Source organism: Heptranchias perlo, chromosome 15 (assembly GCF_035084215.1).
Source record: "Heptranchias perlo isolate sHepPer1 chromosome 15, sHepPer1.hap1, whole genome shotgun sequence".
Classification (NCBI taxonomy): domain Eukaryota; kingdom Metazoa; phylum Chordata; class Chondrichthyes; order Hexanchiformes; family Hexanchidae; genus Heptranchias; species Heptranchias perlo.
This window is the reverse complement of record NC_090339.1, coordinates 39,333,141-39,351,803: the sequence shown is the minus strand read 5'-3', so window position 1 is coordinate 39,351,803 and position 18,663 is coordinate 39,333,141. Positions and strand designations below refer to the sequence as shown.

Here is an 18,663-nt window from a genome sequence, read left to right as displayed (position 1 = left end):
TTCCAGCCAAGGCAGTAGTTGGGGCATTACATTTATCCTCCATATCCATGGACATAAGAACATAAGAAATAGGAGCAGGAGCAGGCCACATGGCTCCTTGAGTCTGCTCCACCAATCAATAAGATCATGGCTGATCTTCGACCTCAACTCCACTTTCCCACCCGATCCCCGTATCCTTTGATTCCCCTAGAGTCCAAAAATCTATCTCAGCCTTGAACATATTCAACGGTTCAGCATCCACAGCCCTCTGGAGTAGAGAATTCCAAAAATTCACAACCTGGCAAGCCCAGAAAGGGCATGCAGAAAATGGATGAGAAACCAAAGAGATGGGGATTCAGAGCTATGGTGGCGAGGTTTGGATTGGTGAGCAAAAAGAAAGAAGGGGGTTGGACAGCAGAGGCAGCTAAATAGATGGTTTCTATCTTGGAGATGAAAAAATCCACAAGCTCCTCCCACTTATGGTTAGAGGTGAGGATGAGGGGCAGGGGATAGGGATTTAAGGAGGCGGTTGATAGTGAACAAATCAGCTTTGGCAAGAATCCAATGAACGAAACTCACAAAAGATGAACTCCTTTCTCTAAGCATTCACAAGATGGAAAACACGCAACAGAGAAACTATGTTGATCACACACATTTCATATATTAGACCTAAATAATTTACGTACCACCCAACTGTGGTTAATGTTTGGAATAACGTACAAAATGCCTGTGGAATGCTGAGTAAATAAATATTGTAGCCCTGACTTTAATCCCTTGTCTCAACAGTTTATTGAGATTGAGGTTATAAATCTTAACTTGTTTTAAACATTGTCAACTATTTGACAATTTTGAGTAGTTAACGTTGGTTCCATTCATAGAATTTGGCAAAGATGCTCATCGAGTTAAGGAGCCAAATACAGACTTACCTCCACAGAAGTCAGTTCACAGAACAGATATTGTGAACACATACACTATGGGCTTGATATTAGCAGGGCGGTGGGTTCTCAGCGGAGGGTCAACTGGGCGTGTGGGTAACGTGCCCAGTGAAATCGGGGTGCTCCGCACGCAATTACAGGATAATTGGAACCACTTACCTGTGCTTCCGGGTTTCCCGCTGGTAAGCTGCGCGGCAGGCGGATTGCGCATGCGCAGCAAGGTCTGTCAGCTGAAGGAGCTATACTTAAAGGAGCAGTCCTCCACTGACAGATGCTGCAGAAAATAGGAAAAATTACAGCATGGAGCAGCCCGGGGGGAAGGCTGCTCCCAGTTTTAATGATGCCTCACTCCAGGTATCATTGGGTGGGGTGAGGAGGAGGAGGAGGGTGGGGGGGGGGGGGGGAGGAGAGAGATTTTCCCCCCGGCGGGCAGGAGGAAGCAGCCTGCCTCTGCCACCAAGAAGGCCTGGCTCGAGGTGGCAGAGGAGGTCACCAGCAACACCAACATATCGCGCACCTGCATACAGTGCAGGAGGCGCTTCAATCACCTAAGTAGGTCAGCCGAAGTGAGTACATTTACTCATTCCCCTACACTCCATCTGCCACATCACCGCCCCCACCCCACATCTCCTTCTGCACTGCCAACACTATTCTATCACATCACCCCTCACACCCAATCAAGGCTCATCTTACCTGCACTTACTTACCTTGCCAGTACTCATCCCACCACTACCACTCAACCCAATCCTCATACAATCTCATGGCTCTATCTCATACTCACCCTCTGATGCATCTCTTTCACGGTCAGCCTCACTCAAACTGCCAATACCTGTGCTGCAGCCACAGGGCATGCATCACATATGTGCAGTAGGAAGCGTAAGGCAAACGTGTTGTGAGCATGAAAGGTGTTTGAGGGTTTGTCATGGTGTTTACCTATATTTCATTTCTGATCAACTCACATAACATATTATATTGGCACCACTACTGCCACGTCTTTGCGAATCTTGTCTGGTTTGTGCAATAATGCCCTTTCCTGAGGATTACTATGAAGACTTACAACTGATGCCACCCATTGTGTCACTGCAGAGTGGGTGTAGGTGTATTTGCAGGGCTCTTTTGTGCAGACGACTGAGACGTCGGCGATGTCCCCGGTGGCACCTTGGAAGGATGTGGAGAAGTTGTTGAGGGCAGTGGTGACATTGACAGCGACAGGTAAGAAGATAGTGCTTGGGCCAGCCGGGAGCAGCGCGGCACGAAGGAGGCTGCAGATGTCCACGGAAGCTGAGCCTCGGTCTGTGGACCCTGTGGCGAGCGTAGTGCCCTCTGCGACGCATCTCTCTCTGCGGTTGCCCTCTCTCCTGCTGTGCAGGTGGATGTGTCACAGCACTGTGTTGTGGAGCTCCACGTGTCAGAGGTGGACAGCATGGCCGGCGAGGAGGTCATGACTGCAGCTACGGCGGCCCCCATCCGGTAGATGTACATTTGAGGGGGTCCGCAAGGTGGGTAAATGTGTCTGGACACCGGGGTAAGTGTGCAAGTTTATGCATTTGATTGTTAGGAGGAGGGTGGTGGAGGCCAAACTTTGTCCAAAAGTGACAGAATGGCCTCCTGCAATGAGTGAGGGTCTCCCCCACCCCCCCCCCAACCTGTCAAATGAACCTTTGCAGCTGCCACAGGCTGGTGGCTGCAACACGTTCATTTCAACTGGGAGTGTTTCCCCCCATACAGGAAAAAGTCTCAGTTAATTGCAAAATCCGATCCATCCTAAAATATCAGGTCAATCAGGTCTGTAAATAACCTGAAGTACCCGTTCAAGTACTTTAAGTGGCACCCCGCCAGCTTTAATTGCCGGCGGGAGTCCCACATGCGGGGGCTGCGCGCGCATGTGAGCGCGTCACTGGGGAACCCGGAAATGGGATGGGTTGGAGCCAGGCTCCGGACCCGCCCCGGGAATCCCGGATTTTCGCAACCCCCCCCCGCCACGAACGCACCCGATTGCGGGTGCGAAAATAGAGCCTATGGGCTCGATGTTACCAGGGCTGCGGGTTCGTGGCGGGGGGGCTATTGGGTGCATGGGTAACGCGCCCAGTGAAATTAGTCAGCCCCCCGCGCGATCGCAGCCCAATTGGATCCACCAACCTTGTCTTCCGGGTTCCCCACTGCTGATCTGCGCGTCGGGCGGGCTGCGCATGCGCAGTAAGCTCTGTCAGCTGGAGGAGCTCTATTTAAAGGGGCAGTCCTCCACTGACAGATGCTGCAACAAATAGGAAAAATTACAGCATGGAGCAGCCCAGGGGGAAGGCTGCTCCCAGTTTAATGATGCCTTACTCCAGGTATCATTAGATGGGGTGAGGAGGAGGGGGGAGGACACAGATCTTCCCCCCGGCGGGCGGGAGGAAGAGGCCTGCCTCTGCCACCAGGAAGGCCTGGCTCGAGGTGGCAGAGGAGGTCACCAGCACCACCAACATATCGCCCACCAGCATACAGTGCAGGAGGTGCTCCAATGACCTCAGTAGGTCAGCCAAAGTGAGTACACTTACTCATTCCCCTACACTCCATCTGCCACATCACCGCCCCCACCCCACACCTCCTCTGCACTGCCAACACTACTCTCACATCACCCCTCATACCCACTCAAACCTCATCCTCATCTTACCTGCACTTACTCACCTCGCCAGTACTCATCCCGCCACTACCACTCAACCCAATCCTCATACAATCTCATGGCTCTATCTCATACTCACCCTCTCGTGCATCTCTTTCACAGTCAGCCTCACCCAACCTGCCACTACCTGTGCTGCAGCCACAGGGCATGCATCACATATGTGCAGTAGGCAGCATAAGGCAAACGTGTCGTGAGCATGAAGTGGATGCACAAGGGTGTTTGAGGGGTTGTCATGGTTTTTACTTATATTTAATTTCTGACCAACTCACATAACATATTATATTGGCACCACTACTGCCACGTCTTTGCGAATCTTGTCTGGTTTGTGCAATAATGACCTTTCCTGAGGATCACTATGAAGACCCACAACTGATGACACCCAATGTGTTACTGCAGAGTGGGTGTAGGTGTATTTGCAGGGCTCTTCTGCGCAGACGACTGAGAGACGTCGGCGATGTCCCCGGTGGCACCCTGGAAGGATGCGGAGGAGAGGTTGTTGAGGGCAGTGGTGACTTTGACAGCGACAGGTAAGATGATGGTGCTCGGGCCAGCCGGGAGCAGCTCGGCATGAAGGAGGCTGCAGATGTCCACGACTGCATGTCGAGTGACTCTGAGCCTCAGAGAGGTCCAGGAAGCTGAGCCACGGTCTGTGGACCCTGTGGCGAGGGTAGTGCTCTCTGCGACGCATCTCTCTCTGCGGTTGCCCTCCCTCCTGCTGTGCAGGTGGATGTGTCACAGCACTGTGTTGTGGAGCTCCACGTGTCAGAGGTGGACGGCGAGGCTAGTGAGGCTGGTGATGCTGTTCGCCCTCCAAGGAGGTCATGACTGCAGCTACGGCAGCCCCCATCCGGAAGATGTACATCTGAGGGGGTCCACAAGGTAGGTAAGTGTGTCCTCACACCGAAGTTGCAGTTCCAGGTCGGTGAATTTTCTTGTGAGGAGGAGGGTGGTGGAGGCCAAACTTTGTCCAATGTGACGGAGTGGCCACCTGTCGAATGCACCTTTGCAGCTGCCAAAGGCTGCTGGCTGCAACACCTCCGTTTGAACTGGGAGTGCGGGGGGGGGGCGGGGGGTGAAATACAGGAATAGAAGTGAACCAGGATATAAGCAAAGCCAGATGGGCCAGGGACCAAATTGCAGACAGATGAGGAAATGAGCAAACAGCAACAACAACTTGCAATTATATAGCACCTTTAACATAATAAAACATCCAAAAGTGCTACACAGGAACGTCAAACAAATTTTGACACCGAGCCACATAAGGAGATATTAGGTCAGGTGACCAAAAGCTTGGTCAAAGAGGTTGGTTTTAAGGAGCTTCTTAAAGAAGGAGGTAGAGGGGCGGAGGGTATGGGAGGGAATACCAGAGCTTAAGGAATGGTGGAGCGATTAAAATCCAGGATGCGCAATAGGCAAGAATTGGATCTTGGAGGGTTGTAGGGCTGGAGGAGGTTACAGAGATAGGGAGCAGCGAGGACCGAGGCTATGGAGGGATTTGAAAACAAAGGATGAGCATTTTAAAATTGAAGTGTTGCCGGACTGGGAGCCAATATAGGTCGGCGAGCACAGAGGTAATGGGTGAACAGGACTTGTTGTGAGTTAGGATATGGGCAGCAGAGTTTTGGATGAGTTCAAGTTTATGGAAGATGGAAGATGGGAGGGTGGCCAGGAGAGCATTGGAGTAGTCAAGTCCAGAGGTAACAAAGGCATGGATGAGGGTTTCAGCAGCACATGGCTGAGGCAGGGACGGAGATGGGCGACGTTATGGAGGTGGAAGTAGGCAGTCTTGGTGACGGAGCAGGCATGTGGGTCGGAAGCTCATCTCAGGGTCAAATAGGACGCCAAGGTCACAAATGGTCTGGTTCCACCTCAGAGCGGCCAGGGAGAGGGATGGAGTCGGTGGCTAGGGAACGGAGTTTGTGGCGGGAACCGAAGACAATGGCTTCAGTCTTCCCAGTATTTAGTTGGAGGAAATTTTTGCTCATCTGATACTGGATGTCAGACAAGCAGTATGAGAAATCAGAGACAGTGGAGGTTGTCGAGGGAGGTGGTGGTGAGGTAGAGCTGGGTGTCATCAGCATACATGTGGAACGTGACACTGTGTTTTTGGATGATGTCACCGAGGGGCAGCATGTACATGAGAAATAGGAGGGAGCCATGCTGTATTTTGTTATAGAATTGATTCTCCAGGTGCAATTGATCCATGCTAACCATGTGATCGATAGAACACATATTTATCATGGAACAATCAGCATTACATTGGAGGCACTCTAGTATCATTGACTTTTCAAGACATAAAACTTTTGTTACTGATTTTGTTTCCTCCCCCGAAATTTTCTCCCCTTCTCATGGACCTTACCCAAGTGGCTATTCTGCATGTGAGTGTAAACAGTAAGCATTTGTAGGCCATTCAACTGTGGAAGGCATTACAACTGAGTGCAAACCTGTTCTCACGACACACACACACACACACACACACGCGCGCTGGAAAATGATCAGGTGTGGAAATTGTGGCTGATTTTTGTTTCTTTCCTCCCTAACTCAGGGATATTGAGACCAGCTTGTAGTGCCCCAGTTGATGTAATCAAACATAGGAGAAGCAACCAAAATTGTATCTCATTTAGATTAAATGATTATGCAATATTTCTGAAAAGAATATATTACTCACCTCATTTGCTAAACGTCTCAGTGGCACAGCAATTTGTTTTTGCTTCCTCTCAGTAATCAGATTAACAAACCTACAAAAAGAGTTAATGATCCAACTTCATTAACCTTTCTTAATCGCTAAGATTATCTGAATAATTTGTCAAATGTTAGAAAAGTTGTACTGTAAGTACATTAATACAAACTAACCAACTACTGTAGAATCCACCTTTAGTGATGATGCAGATGTAGCAGTTAACACTTAAATTGCAATTCTGAAACCCATTTGAATTGCAGGCTTTACTTTTTATGCAACTAATTTGTATTTATCAATACAAACAGTATCAGCTTGCACTGGATTCCCCAATGGGGTGTGAAAAACACTGAGCCATATAAGGAGATAGTAGGACAGGGGACCAAAAGCTTGGTCAAAGAGGTAGGTTTTAAGGACCATTTTAAAGAGAGGTTTAGGGAGAGTAGGGAGAGAATTCCAGAGCTTAGGGCCTAAGCAGCAGAAGGCACAGCAGCCAATGGTGGAGCAATTAAAATCAGAGACACGCAAGAGGCCAGAATTGGAAGAGCACAGAGACCTCGGAGGATTGCAGGGCTGGATCCATTATTAAGGAAGTAGTAGCAGGACATTTGGAGACTCATAATACAATCAAGGAGAGTCAACATGGTTTTATGAAGGGGAAATCATGTCTGACAAATTTATTAGAGTTCTTTGAGGAAGTAATGGGCAGGGTGGATAAAGGGGAACCAATGGATGCAGTATATTTGGATTTCCATAAGGCATTCGATAAGGTGCCACATAAATGATTACTGCACAAGAGCTCATGGTGTTGGGGGCAATATACTGGCATGGATAGAGGATTGGCTAACTAACAGAAAGCAAAGAGTCGGGATAAAAGGGTCATTTTCAAAATGGCAATCTGTAACTAGTGGGAAGCCACAGGGATCAGTGCTGGGGCCTCAACTATTTACAATATATATCAATGGCTTGGATGAAGGAACAGAGTGTCTTGTGGCCAAATTTGCTGATGATACAAAGATAGGTGGAAAAGCAAGTTGCGATGAGGACACAAAGTGTCTGCAAAGGGATATTGACAGGTTAAGCGAATGGGCAAAAATTTGGCATACGGAATATAATGTGGGAAAATGTGAAGTCATCCACTTTGGGAGGAAAAATAAAAAAGCAAAATATTATTTGAATGGAGAAATACTACAAAATGTTGCGGTACAGAGGGATCTGGGTGTCCTCGTACATGAAACACAAAAAGTCAACATACAGGTGCAGCAGGTAATCCAGAAGGCAAACGGAATATTGGCCTTTATTTCTAGGGGTATTGGAGTATAAAAGCAGGGAAATCATGCTACAACTGTACAGGGTGCTGGTAAGACCACATCTGGAGTACTGCATACAGTTCTAGTGCCCTTATTTAAGGAAGGACATACTTGCATTGGAGGCAGTTCAGAGAAGGTTCACTAGGTCGATTCCAGTTATGGAAAGGTTGTCTTATGAGGAAAGATTGAACAGGTTGGGTCTATACTCATTGGAGTTTAGAAGAATGAAAGGAGATCTTATTGAACATACAAGATTCTGAGGGGACACGATAGGGTAGATGCTGAGAGGATGTTACCCCTCATGGGGGAATCTAAAACTAGGGGGCATTGTCTCAGAATAAAGGATCGCCCGTTTAAGACGGAAATAAGGAACTTCTTCTCCCAGAGGGTCGTGAATCTTTGGAATTCTTTATCCCAAAAAGCTGTGGCGGCTGAGTCATTGAATACATTCAAGGCTGAGTTAGACAAATTTTTGATCAGCAAGAGAGTCAAAGAATAAGGGGAAAGGGTGGGAAAGTGGAGTTGAGGTAAAAATCAGATCAGCCATGATCTCATTAAATGGTGAAGCAGGCTCGAGGGGCCAAATGGCCTACTCCTATCTCTTATGGTCCTATGGTCTAGAGATAGAGAGGGGCGAGGGATTTGAAAACAAGGATGAGTATTTTAAAATTGAGGCGTTGACAGACCGGGAGCCAACGTAGGTCAGCAAGCGCAGGGATGATGGGTGAAGGGGACTTGGTGCTAGTTAGGATAAGGGCAGCAGAGTTTTGGATGAATTCAAGTTTATGGAGGGTGGAAGATGGTAGGCCGGCCAGGAGAGCATTGTAGTAGTCAAGTCTAGAGATAACAAAGGCAAGGATGAGGGTTTTAGCAGCAGATGTGCTGAAGCAGGGGCGGAGACGGGCAATGTTACGGAGGTGGAAGTAGGCAGTCTTGATGATGGAGCTTTTATGGGGTCAGAAGCTCATCTCCGGGTCAAATACATTAAATAGTGTGACTTTTCAGTTCTGTTCTTCTTGATGTCTTTAATTACATGGGTAAAAAATCCACAACCACAAACAAGCTATGGGAGCTGGAGGTTTTCTCACCTTACTGTTTACAAAAGAATGTTGGAGACAAAAGGGTCTACAACAAACAAACCAAGTGGTGCGATCTAACTAACCCGTTGGTTCTCTCACTATTAAAAAAACAAATGTAAGGAATCTTACAACACCAGGTTATAGTCCAACAGTTTTATTTGAAAATCACAAGCTTTCGGAGGCTTTCTCCTTCGTCAGGTGAGTGTCGGATTACTTGAAAATTACCTCATATATAGTCATAGAACAATGCATGGTGATTACAGATAATCTTTCCAACTGCCCCAATACGCCAACATTTTCATGCACAAGTTCGAGCACGACTTCTTCACTGCACAGGACCTCCAACCAACACTACACACCAGATACATCGACGACATTTTCTTCCTATAGACCCACGGCGAAGAATCACTGAAAAGACTACACAACATCAACAAGTTCCATCCCACCATCAAACTCACCATGGACTACTCCTCAGAATCGGTTTCTTTCTTGGACACACGAATCTCCATCAAAGACGGGCACCTCAGCACCTCACTCTACCGCAAGCCCACGGACAACCTCACGATGCTCCACTTTTCCAGCTTCCACCCTAACCACGTTAAAGAGGCCATCCCCTATGGACAGGCCCTGCGAATACACAGGATCTGCTCAGACGAGGAGGAACGCGATGGACACCTACAGACGCTGAAAGACGCCCTCGTAAGAACGGGATATGACGCTCGACTCGTCGATCGACAGTTCCGACAGGCCACAGCGAATAATTGCATAGACCTCCTCAGAAGACAAACACGGGATGCAACCAACAGAGTACCCTTCGTCGTCCAGTACTTCCCTAGAGCGGAGAAACTGCGCCATGTTCTCCGCAGCCTTCAACATGTCATCGATGACGACGAACACCTCGCTAAGGCCATCCCCACACGCCTTCACTACTCGCCTTCAATCAGCCACCCAACCTCAAACAGACCATCGTTCGCAGCAAATTACCCAGCTTTCAGGAGAACAGCATCCAGGACACCACACAACCCTGCAACGGCAACCTCTGCAAGACATGCCAGATCATCAACACAGATACCACCATCACGAGAGGACACCACCCACCAGGTACATGGTTCATACTCCTGTGACTCGGCCAATATTGTCTACCTCATACGTTGCAGGAAAGGATGCCCCGGAGCATGGTATATTGGCGAGACCATGCAAACACTGCGACAACGGATGAACAGACACCGCGCAACAATCGCCAGACAGGAGGGTTCCCTCCCAGTCGGGGAACACTTCAGCAGTCAAGGACATTCAGCCACCAATCTTCGGGTAAGCGTTCTCCAAGGCGGCCTTCGACACACAAGACAACGCAAAATCGTCGAGCAGAAATTGATAGCCAAGCTCCGCACCCATGAGGACGGCCTCAACCGGGATCTTGGGTTCATGTCGCGCTACACGTAACCCCACCAGGGGGAAAAAAAGTTATCTGTTTTTAATACAACTGGTCATTCTCTCTCTCTTCTTTTCGGATGTTTCTCTCTCTCTCCCTCCCTCCCTCCCTCTCTGTCTGTTGGACTATAAAAAATTGTTTACAATTGTCAACCCCAGTCCATCACCGGCATCTCCACATCATGTCTCTCTTTGGTTCTGGCCGTTTGTATATTCAGTTGTCTGGTATCTAAGGTTTCTCTGTCTGAACACTATTCAATTCATTTGATGGCCTTGATAACGGGCAGTTGGAAAGATTATCTGTAATCACCATGCATTGTTCTATGACTATATATGAGGTAATTTTCAAGGAATCCGACACTCACCTGACGAAGAAGAAAGCCTCCGAAAGCTTGTGATTTTCAAATAAAACTGTTGGACTATAACCTGGTGTTGTAAGATTCCTTACATTTGTACACCCCAGTCCATCACCGGCATCTCCACATCATATTAAAAAACAAGTAATTGTTTAAAAATGTCATTACTGAGCTGTGAGAAGGGGATTGAACTAATTGTTTAGAAGTGCTGACTCACCAGGAGTCCAGCAGAAATTTCAGCCAGCATGTCTGCTCCTGGTGTTGTGTGACAGAGCCTCCCTAACAGGTAAATAATCATGTTTTTTTCCCTCCAGTTTATCTGTTTAGTTTTCACAGTACTGCCACATAAGTGGAGGTAGATAGAATATTCCATGAGTTTGACTTGCTCACGTAAAAACATTAAATGAATTACACAAGTACTATAGAGAACTGCAAAAGAATTCTGGACTTTTACTTACTTTGTAAGTTAAGTGAAACCCTGTGATTTATCTATCTGCTGTTTAGTCTGGTTTCATTTTAATTTTATTTTAAAAAACCCCCATTCATAGTTTGTAGCTTTAAATATACAATGTGTTAGAGTGTTTTTTCTCTGTCAATTGGTGAGGTGAAATACACATTTCCTGTGTATATATCAATGGTGAATGCAGTTTTTGTTCACCCAGGACACGGTACCTCTTGGATTACTTTGTGCCTAAGGTCAAAGCTCAGTTCATCTGAAACATGGGTTGGCTTGTGGAACCAGTCATTTGCACCCTGCACAAGAAAGGTCATTTGGAAAGTGCCTGAATTGTAACAGGCATCCTTGGCCTTGAGGAGCACAAAAACTGCTGAAGACCAAGCAGCTAAATGCACTGTCCTCCAATACACCACTAAACCATGGAGATGAGAAAATTCCAGGTTTGATTCCCAGTCTGAGCTGACTGAGCTGATCCCAGTCAAGACAGAGGCTTGTGGGACAGAATTGACCTGAGGGCTTATGGGCTGGGGAAGTGGGGGAAAAAAAGTCAGCCACGATTTCCTCTCCTAATCACTACCCAGTAACTCCTGTTGGGAACAGCGCATGTGCAGATGTCAGTTGAGGACAAGATCAGGCTCAGCTGTGGATGCCCGCCATGGTAATAGTCTGCCGACATTCTTGGTCTAGACTCACAAACAAAGAATGGCCACTTGAACAAATGATCAAATGTTACTGGGACGAAAGGAACTGTACCCCAGCAAGGAAACAGGAAAGGAGGAAGACGGTGGAGGGGGGGGGAACTGGCAGAAAAAAGACACAAAAAAAAATCATTTATAAAGGTATTCTAAATATGATAAACAAGGCTTCTTCGAAGCACCTCCCAAACCCTGGACCTCTACCATCTAGAAAGACAAGGGCAGCAGGCACATGGGAACACCACCACCTGCACGTTCCCCTCCAAGTCACACACCATCCTGACTTAGAAATATATGGCCATTCCTTCATCGTCGCCGGGTCAAAATCCTGGAACTCCCTACCTAACAGCACTGTGGGAGAACCTTCACCACACGGACTGCAGCAGTTCAAGAAGGCGGCTCACCACCACCTTTGAGGGATGGGCAATAAACGCTGGCCTTGCCAGTGATGCCCACATCCCGTGAACGAATAAAAAAAAAAGCTGAAACTCAGACATTACCTGACGAGGGCAAGCCCATACGAGAGGACCAGTTCACCAGATGCAGCTTCCCCTGCCTCATCCTGAAGTTTACACTGTATCAGGTCTGCAGTGCACTCCACAGCAAGCGGGGTACTATTGCCATATCTACAGAGCAGAAAATTTTTTAAAAACAGCCATCAAGTATCACAGTGTAAAACATCATCAATGGACAATACAGGGCAATGGGGAATGAGAGTGGAGCAGTGGGATTAGTTTTGGATTGATACAGGGCTGTTGGATTGCTCTAGCAAAGATTCTGTACAGACACAAGGAGCCAAATGACCTTCTGTGCTGGAAACATCTACAGTTCTAACAAGCTGGGCCAGTGGCAGACCATTGCTAAAGCTTATTGCAGTGCCTCCACAGCCAAAGGATGCAGGTTCCATGAGTTGCCCCAACATTTAGTTTTCTTGATCATTTTCAAATTCTGCATCAGCTTTTTTTCATCACATACATCAATACAATATTCTGTGAAAATAGAAAGCTGATGTGTATGCCAACATTCAAAGCTCAAGATCCAGAAAAATAAACTGTATACCAAAGAGCCCCAAGTTTCAAATATAGTGCACTAGCATGCCCACTACAACTACAATCAGCACAAGTAGATCACATGCAAGGAATGCCAAAATGTGAACCCATCAAAGTGATTCAACGTATGTTGTTGCCAATCACTTCCCTGAAGCCTGAACTCCATTTCCTATGCTTGTCTCTCTCTTTCTTTCTCTCTCTGTCTGTCTGTCTGTCCCCATCTTACAACCACTAGCAGCGATTCTTTGTTCCGCAAACCCCAAGCAACACATCCACTCCACGCAACAGCATCTGGCCATTTTGCTGCTACAGAGGCCAGCATTGGAGCAGGAGGATTGGCTATGGTTCTCATTTTTCACTCCTCTGTTGACTCTGGGCTGGTCCATTGCTCAGGGGCCAAGTGTTTGCATCAGACCTTGCTGCCCAACATGAGAGTGCACCTGGGCCAAAAAAATTGTTGAATTAGTCACAATATTAAAACACATTGTTTAGCCGTGCTAGAATAGAAGCTATACTGCCCATTCCAATATCACGCTGCATCTTTCACATTGCCTAATGAATCAAGTGTCACAGTCTAGCGATAGAAGAGCAGCATGCAACTCAAGGAACAGCAGATGGTCACCCCTACACTTGCAGCTTTGTGGAGTACACCACGACCAGACACAGCAAACATATGACAGATGTGAACTTGAGCACGCTACTCAGCAGCCATTTAGAAGCAGCCCCTCTGTCCGCTCAGGAGCGTGTGAAATATTCAACGCAATGGTCCTTTCCACTGTTAAATCACTGAGCCAACAAGGTCTTTTGTTCCATTACCCACTGTGATCACTGCTCAAACACATTAATGAAGCTGCACACACTAATGATAAAGTTGGATTGTTACTCCCTCAGACGTCTGACTAAACCCAATGTTGTTACCACAATTCTGTCTATTGTTAAAGACAGTGGCCCCCTTTGCCATCCAATACTCAGCACCAGTTAACTTTCATAGAGTGGAACTTTTAATTATCTGTCAAAGAAGGGACCTCCCTCTAAGATAATGGAAACTGGTGGATAACCAAGGTCTCTATAGTTAATATTATTGTGCATTTTTAGTTTCTAAATGGTCTATTTAGATTATCTAATCAGGTTCCCAGCATGTGCAAAGACTCAAGGCGTATAATTTTAAAAATAAGATGTTCTTGAAAAAATTACAAATGACCTGACTCTTGCTGGTCTCCTTGACCAAAAGCCCTGACTCTCTCTGGTCTTTCAGATATGTAGCCCTGACTCCCACTACTGTGCTGGATTTGAAACTAAATAATAATAGTAAACTCTACTAAGTGGTGCATTCCCAGGTAACTACTCATCCTGCTTGATTAAGAACGCAAAGTCTGAAAAATCAGTAACAACATTTTTGCTGGTTTGTGCAAACACCCACAAATGATAATTGGAATGCAGTTAAGCAAAGTTCTACTTTAAACACATCTACAGTTGAAAACTAGTTTCACATATTAGTTTTCCATTTATTGAAACCAGCCTTTTCTGCTTTAGAGATATTATTAGTCTGCAACACAGCGAGTCTTAATTTAGGAGATTCCATAAATATAGCTTTTACTAGTGTTACATATGTTAAGAGCCTCCTATACCCTTGTGAAAAATTGTGTGAACATTACAAATTTAGAGTCTTGCCTTAGATATTCTCCCTGATACAGTGGTGCTAGTCATTTCTGTAAGCAGTCGGAGCATCTTGCATTGAGGCACGCATCCACACTGCCCAATATCTAACTATGCTATAGTGTAACTCAGGGGTCTAACAATAGTTCACTTAGTTAATCTGTACAACTTGTATTTATGTAATAGAAAGATAACGATATTGATTTGTATAGTGCATTTTACAACATCAGGATGTACCAGAGCATTCCACAGCCAATGAAGTATATTAAAGTGTAGTTACTGTCAAAATGTGGGGAAACACAGCAGCTAATTGGCTCACAGCAATGTCTCACAAATAGGTACGAGAGAATAACCAGATAGGTCTGTTTTTGATAGTGATGGTTGAGGGATAAATAAATGTTGGCTGGGACACTAGGTGAACTCCATTCGCTTCTTCAAATAGTTACATGGGACATTTTACACCTACCTGAGCTGGTAGACAGAACCAATTTAACTGAAAGACGGCTTCTTTTAAAAGGAGCTTGACCCCGTAACCCCAATCCAGGATTCAGAGTACTTAATCTTGTATAAAATGGTGAGCAATATAGAAAAGATAAATCTGGAACAGTATTTCAAATTAAACAGTGATCAGAAGGATAAAGGGCACAGGTACCAGCAAAAGGCATATTTAGGATGGCCAAGAAGTTCTTCTAAATACAAAGAGCAATGAAGATTTGGAAAGGACTGGTGGAGGCAAAACAGAGAAAAAAATGCTGGGAATACACAGTAGTTCTATCAGATTTATAAAATGGAAACAGCAGTTAACATTTCAGATGTAAACACATCAGCAATGAGTTTTCTCCTTTCAGATACTGACAGGGCTGTTGTGTAATTCCAGCATTTGCATTTTTCTTCTTTTTATCTAGTGGAGGTAAAACACCTGGAATAATTCAAGAAACAACTGGATGGTGAACTGTTGGTTTATTCCATTTGGATGAGCCCGTCGGCCTTTCTCACCCAGAACTACCTGACAAACTCAGTAAGATCTCAGCCCCTGATCCTTTAACACAACACGAGTGGAGAGACTGGCCTTGTGGCCCCACCTGCTCTTCCAGGCGGAGATCCTCTCCAGTGCATACCGCTGCAGCTTGCTGTCGCCGCAGTACAGATACTCGATCACTTGGTCCCACTCGGCCCGATTGAGCCAGGCCACCACCTGCTCACGCCTCCCGCCGCTCCTCTTCCCTCGCGCTCCCATGGCAGTTGCCGTCGCTCCGAAACCAGCCACGCATGCGCTGGCGCGCTGCAGCCGAAACGCGCGTCGCGTCCAAGATTGGCAGAGCCTCTAACCAATCAGCGCCCACCCGTGGCGGGCGCGCCGCCCAATAATCTCCCCGGGTAACCAATTAGGATGAAGCAGGAGCGGGAGTTTGTGGCAGAAGGTTGGGCAGTGAGACTGTGCAACGCTGGGATGTTCCGTCGCGGACGCCCTTCTCAATGCACAAAGGTTCCGGAAGACTGATGATGCCAGGATTTGAGGAAGCGGTGGTAGAGAAGAGCCACCGACTCTGAGTTAGGAGATCGTGGGTTCAAGTCCCATTCTGTGAAACTTTAGCACATAATCTAGACTTCAGTGCCAATACTGAGGCAGTACTTCACTGTTGGACATACGGTTTTTTGGATTAGACGTTAAGCCGAGGCCGAGTCTGGCCTCGGGTGGACGTAAACGATCCCACGACAGTATTTGCAAGAGCAGGGACGTTCTCCTCAGTGTCCTGGACAATATTTATTCCTCAACCAACATCACTAAAAAAATAGATTATCTGGTCATTATCACATTGTTGTTTGTGAGACCTTGCTGCTCAAAAATTGTCTGCAATGTTTCCTACATTACAACAGTGATGTGAAGGCCTTAGAGAGGGTGCAGATGAGATTTACTAGAATGATTCCAGGGATGAGGGACTTTAGTTACGTGGATAGACTGGAGAAGCTGAGGTTGTTCTCCTTGGAACAGAGACGGTTGCTAGGAGATTTGATAGAGGTATTCAAAATCATGAAGGGTGTAGACAGAGTAGATAGAAAGAAACTGTTCCCATTGGCGGAAGGATCAAGGACCAGAGGGGATAGATTTAAGGTGATTGGCAAAAGAACCGAAAGTGACATGAGGAAAAACTTTTTTACACAGCGAGTGGTTAGGATCTGGAATGCACGGCCCGAAACGGTGGTGGAGGCAGATTCAATCATGGCCTTCAAAAGGGAACTGGATAAGTACTTGAAAGGAAAAAATTTGCAGTGCTACGGGGATAGGGCAGGAGAGTGGGACTAGCTGGATTGCTCTTGCATAGAGCTGGCATGGACTCGATGGGCTGAACGGCCTCCTTCCATGCTGTAACCTTTCTATGATTCTATTCTATGACTACACTTCAAAAAGTACTTCATTGGCTGTAAAGTGCTTTGGGGCGTCCTGGGGTTGTGAAAGGCGCGATATAAATGCAAGTTCTTTTCTTTCTTAGTTACATCGAAACTACAACACAGAAACAGGTCATTCAGCCCAATTGGTCTATGCCAGTGTTCATGCTCCACACGAGCCTCCTCCCTCCCTACTTCATCTACCATATCAGGATACCCTATTCCTTTCTCCCTCATGTGCTTCTCTAGCTTCCCCTTAAATGCATCTATGCTATTTGCCTCAACTACTCCTTGTTTAGCGTGTTCCACATTCTTACCACTGGGTAAAAAAGTTTCTCCTGAATTCTCTATTGGATTTATTAGCAACTATTTTATATTTATTACCTCTATTTTGGACTCCCCCACAAGTGGAAACATTTTCCCTACGTCTATCCTATCATTATCTTAAAGACCTCTATCAGGTCACCCCTCAGCCTTCTCTTTTCCAGAGAAAAGAGCCCCAACCTGTTCAGCCTTTCCTGATAAGGATATCGTCTCAGTTCTAGTATCATCCTTGCAAATCTTTTTTGCACTTTTTCTAATGCCTCTACATACTTTCTATAATTTGGAGATCAGAACTGTGCACAATACTTCAAGTGTGATCTAACCTAGGTTCTATACAAGTTTAACTTAACTTTCTTTGCTTTTCAATTCTGTCCCTCTGGAAATGACCCCTAATGCTTGATTTGCCTTTTTTATGGCCTTATTAACCTGCGTCGCTAATTTTGGTGATTTATTTATCTGTATCCCTAGATCCCTTTGCTTCTCTATCCCTTTTAGATTCTTATTGTCCAAGCAATAAGTGGCCTCCTTATTATTCTTACCAAAATGCATCACCTCACACTATATTGAAATTCATTTGCCAATTACACGCCCATTCTGCAAGTTTATTAATGTTCACTTGTATTTTGACACATTCTTCCTTTGTATTAACTACACCCCCCAATTTGGTGTCATCTGCAAATTTTGAAAATGTACTTCCGATTCCCAAATCCAAATTGTTAATGTAAATTGTGAACAATGGTCCCAGCGCAGATCCCTGTGGAACACCACTTCCCATCTTTTGCCAGTCTGAGTAGCTACCCTTAACACCTACTCTCTGTTTTCTGTTTTGTAGCCAACTTGCTATCCATTCTGCTACCTGTCCCCTGACTCCGCATGCTCTGACCTTATCCATGGGTCTACAATGCAGTGCCTTTTGAAAAATTTCTGATTTTTCTCCTGGGTTGCCCACTGCAGTGTCCAGGAAATTAATCTTTAATTTCTGCAGACTTCAGGACAATCCTGGAGAGTTGGCAACCCTACCACCCAAAGAATGATAGACATTTACAGCACAGAAGGGGGCCAGTCAACCCATCCTGTTTGTGTTGGCTATTTGCTAGAGCAATCCAAAATCATCATGTTGTCCTACTTTACTCCCACATCCCTGTATCTCCCCCTGCTTCAAATGTATATCTACTCTTCCTTTAAAAGATCCAATGGTGTCTGTCTCAACTGTGACAAAATGATCATGCACTGCCAGTGGCTAACTTGAGCATCTCAAGCAGAACCGTTCACACCTATAAAAGTGTAGACTTATTGACATTATACATTAAACATGTTGAAAAAACTGATGGGAGTCCTGGGACTTGGCCTGGTCAAGTAATCTTCCTAAAGGGAGGTGACAGTTTTAGTTTCTGGTAGAAGTCTTTTTTTTTGCATTTTATTTACATTTTTCTCTATCCATTATTTGATTTTGCTGGGTAGTCTGCCATTTCTGTTTTCCTGTCCATATTTTCCATCATTATTCTTGGTTCTGCTGGCATTTAAATCACACTGTGCAAAGTGATGACGATGGGTATTTCTTTGGGGAGGTTCCAAATACATCGCCTGACTTAGATGAGGAAGAGGAGTTCACGACGGGCCAACAAATTCAAGTGCAATGACACCTGAGATATTTGGCCCATA

General features: G+C 46.0%; 1 protein-coding gene across 1 annotated transcript in view; it reads right to left on the bottom strand.

Annotated features, from left to right (window-relative positions):
- las1l (LAS1 like ribosome biogenesis factor) overlaps positions 1–15,568 on the bottom strand; it is a 72,942-nt gene extending 57,374 nt beyond the window's left edge. The window contains exons 1-3 of the mRNA XM_067997113.1: positions 15,372–15,568; positions 12,085–12,210; positions 6,248–6,317 (exon numbers count right to left, since the gene is read on the bottom strand). Coding sequence (XP_067853214.1) covers positions 6,248–6,317; positions 12,085–12,210; positions 15,372–15,526 — 351 coding nt within the window. The 5' untranslated portion in view covers positions 15,527–15,568. The remainder of the gene's footprint in view (positions 1–6,247; positions 6,318–12,084; positions 12,211–15,371) is intronic.
- Between the last annotated feature and the right edge of the window lie 3,095 nt (positions 15,569–18,663).